The sequence below is a fragment of the Oncorhynchus gorbuscha genome, linkage group LG15 (genome assembly GCF_021184085.1).
Source record: "Oncorhynchus gorbuscha isolate QuinsamMale2020 ecotype Even-year linkage group LG15, OgorEven_v1.0, whole genome shotgun sequence".
In the NCBI taxonomy this organism is placed as follows: Eukaryota; Metazoa; Chordata; class Actinopteri; order Salmoniformes; family Salmonidae; genus Oncorhynchus; species Oncorhynchus gorbuscha.
In genome coordinates, this window is record NC_060187.1 from 51,938,624 (window position 1) to 51,946,164 (window position 7,541).

General features: G+C 42.6%; 1 protein-coding gene across 1 annotated transcript in view; it reads left to right on the forward strand.

Annotated features, from left to right (window-relative positions):
- The window catches only part of LOC123997470 (polycomb protein SCMH1-like), a 45,641-nt gene extending 38,671 nt beyond the window's left edge, over window positions 1-6,970 (forward strand). The window contains exons 9-14 of the mRNA XM_046301746.1: window positions 333-533; window positions 839-1,006; window positions 1,249-1,374; window positions 3,817-3,948; window positions 4,164-4,297; window positions 6,601-6,970. Of these exons, the coding sequence (XP_046157702.1) occupies window positions 333-533; window positions 839-1,006; window positions 1,249-1,374; window positions 3,817-3,948; window positions 4,164-4,297; window positions 6,601-6,729 (890 nt within the window). The 3' untranslated portion in view covers window positions 6,730-6,970. The remainder of the gene's footprint in view (window positions 1-332; window positions 534-838; window positions 1,007-1,248; window positions 1,375-3,816; window positions 3,949-4,163; window positions 4,298-6,600) is intronic.
- The last annotated feature ends 571 nt before the right edge of the window (window positions 6,971-7,541 follow it).

A 7,541-nucleotide genomic window follows, 5' to 3' on the forward strand; every position in this document is an offset into this window, starting at 1 on the left:
CCCAACAGCCGTATGCCAGAGCCAGACACCAGCACGGTGCCTCTGGACAACGCCACCATCCCCAGCGCCGCCTTGCATGCTGCCACAGGTAAACACACACAAAATAGTACTGCGTCCCTGCAATTAATACTCATATGGATTTCTGTGGAGTGCAATGCAACTTTTATTACGAATACACAAGTATGTCCTCGGACATCCTTGTGAGTCAATAATCCATGAAAATGCATTAAGTCGAATCTGCCTTTTTCAGCCGGAGTGGTATACACGCTGAATGTTTGATGCCTCTGTGTTTGTGTCCGTGAACTGCCTGCATCTACCTACGTGTCCCACAGTGTGTGTCTACCTGAACAAGTATGGGAAGGTGGGACCCCACTTGGACGGGCGGCGGGTGCAGCAGCTTCCCGACCACGTTGGTCCAGGCCGGGCTTCCTCGGTGCTACAGCAGTGTGTCCAGGCTTGTGTGGACTGTGCCCACAACCAGAGCTCTGTCTTCTCCTGCCTCAAGCCAGGTCACGGAGGAGAGGTCATATCAGGTAAGGTCTGGGACTGGTACCTGCTTTCTGTATGGGCTATTTTCTCTATACACTTTATTAGAAGTTTGCTTATAGAGATAATCAAATAGTCTTTGCATTTCCTTAAAAAATATAATTTGTCCTTCATTTATTTCAAGCCTCCCTGTGCACTACACCAGAACCAGTTGTTAAAACAGACTGGTAGATCCTTCTTCTTCCTGAAATTGATCAAACCATAGCTCTATATCTCCTATTAACTTGGCATTGCTGCTAAATGTGAGGAACAGTATTGGCTGTCTGAGCCTAACCCTCTGTGTCTCATGCAGCCCACTTCGACCACCAGCACCATACCCTCACCCTGCCCACGGTCAACAGCGTCACGCACGTCCTGCACTTCCTGGAGAAACTCTGTCACAACCTCTACTGTGACCCTCTGTTTGGGAGCCAGCCCATCCCTAGAGGGGGCCTGCATTACGACAGCCATGCCTACCCAGGTCAACACTCACTCACTCACGCACGCACGCACTCACTCACTCACTCACTCACACTCTCTCTCTCTCTCTCTCTCTCTCTCTACTGGGGCATAAACCATGGCTTTTCTGTTGATTCAGGACAGAAAAGGGTTGTTTTTCTTTTTGGCCTTTTCAACATTGTAACCGTGTCGATTTGAGTCAAGTATGTATTTATTAACTTTTCACTCCTCACTGTTTCTCTTTTCTGATACGACTCCCTCCAGAAAGGAGAAGTTTTAGGGAGGGCCTCACGACGGGTCCAGGAAGAGCCTCCAAGCGGTTCCTTCAAGAATCCTACTACAGCCCCCTCCCCCACAAGTTGGCCAAAAACCTCTGCCTATCCTCGGAAGGTACAGCTCCTTAGGAAATCCTTAACGCTTCATTTAAAATAACTTGATTGATAAAAATAGAAACATGCACCTTTAATGGGACAAACAAATGGAAAACATTTGTGCACAAACAAAAAATCTTATTTTAGGGTGTAGCTAGGACTGTGGAGGTCAGCCAGTTTTTATTTTAGGGTGTAGCTAGGACTGTGGAGGTCAGCCAGTTTTTATTTTAGGGTGTAGCTAGGACTGTGGAGGTCAGCCAGTTTTTATTTTAGGGTGTAGCTAGGACTGTAGGTCAGCCAGTTTTGTAGTGCAAAAGTCTGACTGGTCTCACGGTAATTGACCGTTAATTAACAGCAACACGTTTAGCATCTCCAGATAGGCCTCCACAAAATCAAGCTGCATACCAGCCACATACAAGCTGCATACCAGCCACATACAAGCTGCATACCAGCCACATACAAGCTGCATACCAGCCACATTACAAGCTGCTGATGACCGTGTCTTTGGAACATCTACATTTTAAAAATGTAGATGTTCCCAAAGGCTCGCGCATCAGCAGCTTGTATCTTGTCAACTATGTGAACAAGCCTACAGCCTGTGGCATGGAGCATAGCCAGATAACATACAGTATGCCAACTCACATTCTGTTTTTCGGAAATACATTTTCTTCAAATCATAATTTTTCTTTAGACCTGACTATAATGGATTTATTGTGATGGTGTATATTCAATTTAATATACACCAATAAGAAACATGATATGAAGAAAATGGATTTCTGAAGAACAGAATGGGAGTTGGCATACTGTATTTTATCTGGCTATGCTCCATGCCACAGGCTGTAGGCTTGTTCACTTAGCTGACAATATATGCTTATAAGTCCCGTGCCATTATTTTGTATTATGATTTTATATAATTTAACTTAAATAAAATAGAAAGCAATTTTTCCCATTCCAGAGCGAGTGCGCATATGAAGTGGTTATGTTGAGTGTAAAAGTGAACCTTTGAAACAGGTCTTATACGTTAGGTTTACAGTTATTTGGCAACTGTAGTTGTGACTGATACAAACCTTAGAATGTCTTACAAATCCAAACATATGGGGCTGCATGATGCGACTATAGGCTGTTTATGATTTGAGAAAGTCATACAAAAAAGCTTGCACTGTTTCTTGCCTCAGACTGCACAGTTGTTCTCTCATAAAGTGATCATATTTTTACCCATCAGACTATTCTCAATTTAATCACGTCTTTACTAATATGTACAATTTGTTTAGATTTAGAATGGCTCAATATCAAATGGGCAGGGGGGAAAGTACATGTCATCTGCATGCACTCGAATGGAGGCCGTGCACTTTCCCGCCAATACGTTTTTCAATGATGCCTGGTAGGCTACTTCAGTGTTATAGCAGAGGCAAGCAAAATCTGTTTGGGAACATTGATGGTACCATGTTTCCACTACAAAAACATATTTCACTAAACTGTTGACAGCCCCTCTGCATGCTCTAGAAAGGAATAAAGGAGAGACGGGAGGAGATGGAAACGCATGGTGGTGAGGTAGTCTGTATAGCCATAGGTAATATCACCCAATTTAGTTATGAAAATATAAAAATTCCCTATTAATTGGATAATCAAATACAAATTCACTCTAATTATAGGCTTATCTGTAAACAGCCCTGCACAACCCTCAGCATCGCCTAGGGCTATATGATTCTCTCCCAGACTCGTTGATAGACATTTTGGAGCGTCCATAAGGTAACCAGTCCATCCAGTATGCATAATAATACAGTCCACACTCAAGGGCGATTACTCAAATTTGTATAGGCTAGATCAATTATGTACCAAAGACATCTTAAATAAGTTTTGTTTTATGTTTTTTTGCCATGTGTAACATGTGGTAGGCTATGTATTGTGTAACGGCACAATCATCATTTTAATTCAGGTATTTTTCGGGCTTGGGCTCATAAACTAATGCATATGTATAAGCTCTAAAATGCGTATTGGTGTTTTGAATGAATCATCACCTTAGAAGCGCTATCCATTTTGTTATGTTAGGCTTTGAAACAACATCCACAACAACAACGTTTTACACTCAGTTTCAACCTGCTGTTGAACTTCTTTCTTCAAATTGATCATCACAGTGAGGTGAGTTTTAAAAGCATAATACTGTTTTGAGACTGTTTTGATAGCAAGTGTTTGATGTGATTTTCCATATCATTTGCATATCATTTGCATTTATGTCAGAGTGGTTAGAGGGACATGAGAGATTACCAAGACTCAACAGTCGCGTGGAATTTTACTGCGGTCAGACCTCAAGACTGCCGGTGTAGCGGTGATATGGTCACCGCAACAGCCCTGAGTGTAGCCAGTAATGTCCCACTAAGCAAACTTTTTGACTACAGTTAAACTACAGGCTACAGGTGTGTCACTTGGGCCTTGTCATTGACACTCCTCCATGTTGTTCCAGGTGAGCCTTTCCTCATGGAGAATGGTGTAGGGGGGTCGGAGCACTTAAAGAAGAGCCCCCTGTCCCCGGGCTCGACAGGGCATCCTCTGAGCCTGCGGTTCCCCACCAAGTTGCTACATCTCAACTCTTCAGGTAGGGGATCATCTTTAATGCAGTGGATGATATTAAAGGCAAAAATTATGTTGTCCAGTGGAATTTTTTTCCCATTTTTAGTGAAGCTAATTTATGGATTGTGTATGGCTTTACGGCAACACTTTAGATGGATATGCTCGTCATTCCATAATAACAAACCCCACTGGTGACTAATGTTCCTCTGTATCTCTACTCTGACCCGCCATCCGACACAGGCTCTGAGCATTTCAGAGAGTGCCCCCGGCCCAGTGGCCAGGACCCCAACCTGTGGACGGTAGAGGACGTCATGCAGTTCATCAGACACATAGACCCTCTACTGGCCCCCCACGCAGATCTCTTCAGAAAACACGTATGTATCTACAGAATTGAATAGAACAGTAGTATCCTATTGCATCTCTATGTACATGTCAGCCTGACCGCACAATCAGCATAGAAGGACACTTACAGTGCATTCGGAAAGTATTCACCCCCCTTGACTTTTTCCACATTTTGTGAAGTTACAGCCTTACTAAAATGTATTAAATCATTTTCCCCCCCCCCTAATCAAGCTACACACAATACTCCATAATGACAAAGCAAAAACAGGTTTTTATCAACATTTAGCAAATTATTATTTTTTTTAATTAAAAGACATACAGTGGGGCAAAAAAGTATTTAGTCAGCCACCAGTTGTGCAAGTTCTCCCACTTAAAAAGATGAGAGAGGCCTGTAATAGGTACACTTCAACTATGACAGACAAAATGAGAAGAAAAAAATCCAGAAAATCACATTGTAGGATTTTTAATGAATTTATTTGCAAATTATGGTGGAAAATAAGTATTTGTTCACCCACAAACAAGCAAGATTTCTGGCTCTCACAGACCTGTAACTTCTTCTTTAAGAGGCTCCTCTGTCCTCCACTCGTTACCTGTATTAATGGCACCTGTTTGAACTTGTTGTCAGAATAAAAGACACCTGTCCACAACCTCAAACAGTCACACTCCAAACTCCACTATGGCCAAGACCAAAGAGCTGTCAAAGGACACCAGAAACAAAATTGTAGACCTGCACCAGGCTGGGAAGACTGAATCTGCAATAGGTAAGCAGCTTGGTTTGAAGAAATAAACTGTGGGAGCAATTATTAGGAAATGGAAGACATACAAGACCACTGATAATCTCTCTCGATCTGGGGCTCCACGCAAGATCTCACCCCGTGGGGTCAAAATGATCACAAAAACGGTGAGCAAAAATCTCAGAACCACACGGGGGGACCTAATGAATGACCTGCAGAGAGCTGGGACCAAAGTAACAAAGCCTACCATCAGTAACACACTTAAATCCTGCAGTGCCAGACGTGTCCCCCTTGCTTAAGCCAGTACATGTCTAGGCCCGTCTGAAGTTTGCTAGAGAGCATTTGGATGATCCAGAAGAAGATTGGGAGAATGTCATATGGTCAGATGAAACCAAAATATAACTTTTTGGTAAAAACTCAACTCGTCGTGTTTGGAGGACAAAGAATGCTGAGTTGCATCCAAAGAACACCATACCTACTGTGAAGCATGGGGGTGGAAACATCATACTTTGGGGCTGTTTTTCTGCAAAGGGACCAGGACGACTGATCCGTGTAAAGGAAAGAATGAATGGGGCCATGTATCGTGAGATTTTGAATGAAAACCTCCTTGCAAGAACATTGAAGATGATACGTGGCTGGGTCTTTCAGCATTACAATGATCCCAAACACCCCGCCCGGGCAACGAAGGAGTGGCTTCGTAAAAGAAGCATTTCAAGGTCCTGGAGTGGACTAGCCAGTCTCCAGTTCTCAACCCCATAGAAAATCTTTGGAGGGAGTTGAAAGTCTGTGTTGCCCTACAACAGCCCCAAAACATCACTGCTCTAGAGGAGATCTGCATGAAGGAATGGGCCAAAATACCAGCAACAGTGTGTGAAAACCTTGTGAAGACGTTTGACCTCTGTCATTGCCAGCAAAGGGTATATAACAAAGTATTGAGATGTCCACTCGGGACATTCAGAGACGTGTCCCGAAGCAACTCCTGAGTCTTGGTGGTTCCAAACTTATTTTATTTAAGAATGATGGAGGCCACTGTGTTCTTGGGGACTTTCATGGTGCAGAATTGTTTTGGTAATCCTTCCCAGATCTGTCCTGTCTTGGAGCCTTTGACCTGATGTGTTGGTTTTTGCTCTGACATGCACTGTCAGCTGTGGGACCTTATATAGACAGGTGTGTGCCTGTCCAAATCATGTCCAATCAATTGAATTTACCAGAGGTGGACTCCAATCAAGTTGTAGAAACATCCCAAGGATGACCAATGGAAACAGGATGCACCTGAGCTCAATTTTGAGTTTCATAGCGAAGGGTCTGAATACTTATGTAAATATAAGGTATACTGTTTTTGTTTTTTAATACATTTGCAAAAATTTATAAAAGCTGTTTTTGCTTTGTCATTATGGGGTATTGTGTGTAGATTGATGAGGGAAAAAATAATTTAATCCCTTCTAGAAGGGATTAAGGTCAAGGGATGTGAATACTTTCCGAATGCACTGTTTTTTTATGCCATTGTTTTTAGTGCAAGGAGTTTTTTATTCTTAAGTGTTTTGTTGAGTTTATAACCTCCATAGCAAATTAAAATATTATCCCACTCCTATGTGTTGCAGGAGATTGATGGCAAAGCCCTCCTGTTACTACGCAGCGACATGATGATGAAATACATGGGCTTGAAGCTCGGGCCTGCCCTCAAACTCACATTCCACATCGACAGGTTCAAACATGGACGCCCTTATTGAGCTCATCAGCGTCCCTGCAACCCTGCTACTTCTACTCCCCTCCCCTCTACAGGATATAATGCGCTGCATACTACTGGAATGACCTAGGCTACGATACTTAGTGTCATATATCACCCTCCCTTTCCCTGCCGCATCTAAGAAGCCCTGTTGCGAACTTCTCTTATTTAGATTTTATTTCTGTTGTGTGGCACAATCCAGCTCTACGGCAGCATGGGATATTGGATATGCAGACTGACTGACTCGCCCACATATCCTCCTCATCCATCATGTTAGTCGCCTGTTTTTCTATTCCATATTCTCTTACAACAACAATGATGCCCTCCCTGTGTGTAGCCATTTTTTACTGTAATGGCCATTTTAGGCCCGAGTTTTTATTACATCGTTTCTTTTTGTTTGATCAAGTACATTTCTTTTTTGTACCCTCCCTGAAAATAAGGACTTGCATTAAGCCATTTTCACCGTTTTGTATTAAATATGTATACTGAACATAAATATAAATGCAACATGTAAAGGGTTGGTCCCATGTTTCATGGGCTGAAATAAAAGATCCCAGAAATGTTCCATACGAACAAAAGCTTATTTCTCTCAAATCCTTTTTAGTGAGCATTTTTAATTTGCCAAGATAATCCATCCAGGTGTAGCATATCAAGAAGCTGATTAAACAGCATGATCATTACACAGATGCACCTTGTGCTAGGGACAGTAAAAGGCCACTCTAAAATGCACTGTTTTGCCACAGATGTCTCGTTTTGAGGGAGCGTTCAATTGGCATGCTGACTGCAGGAATGTCCACCTATAGCTGTTGCCAGATA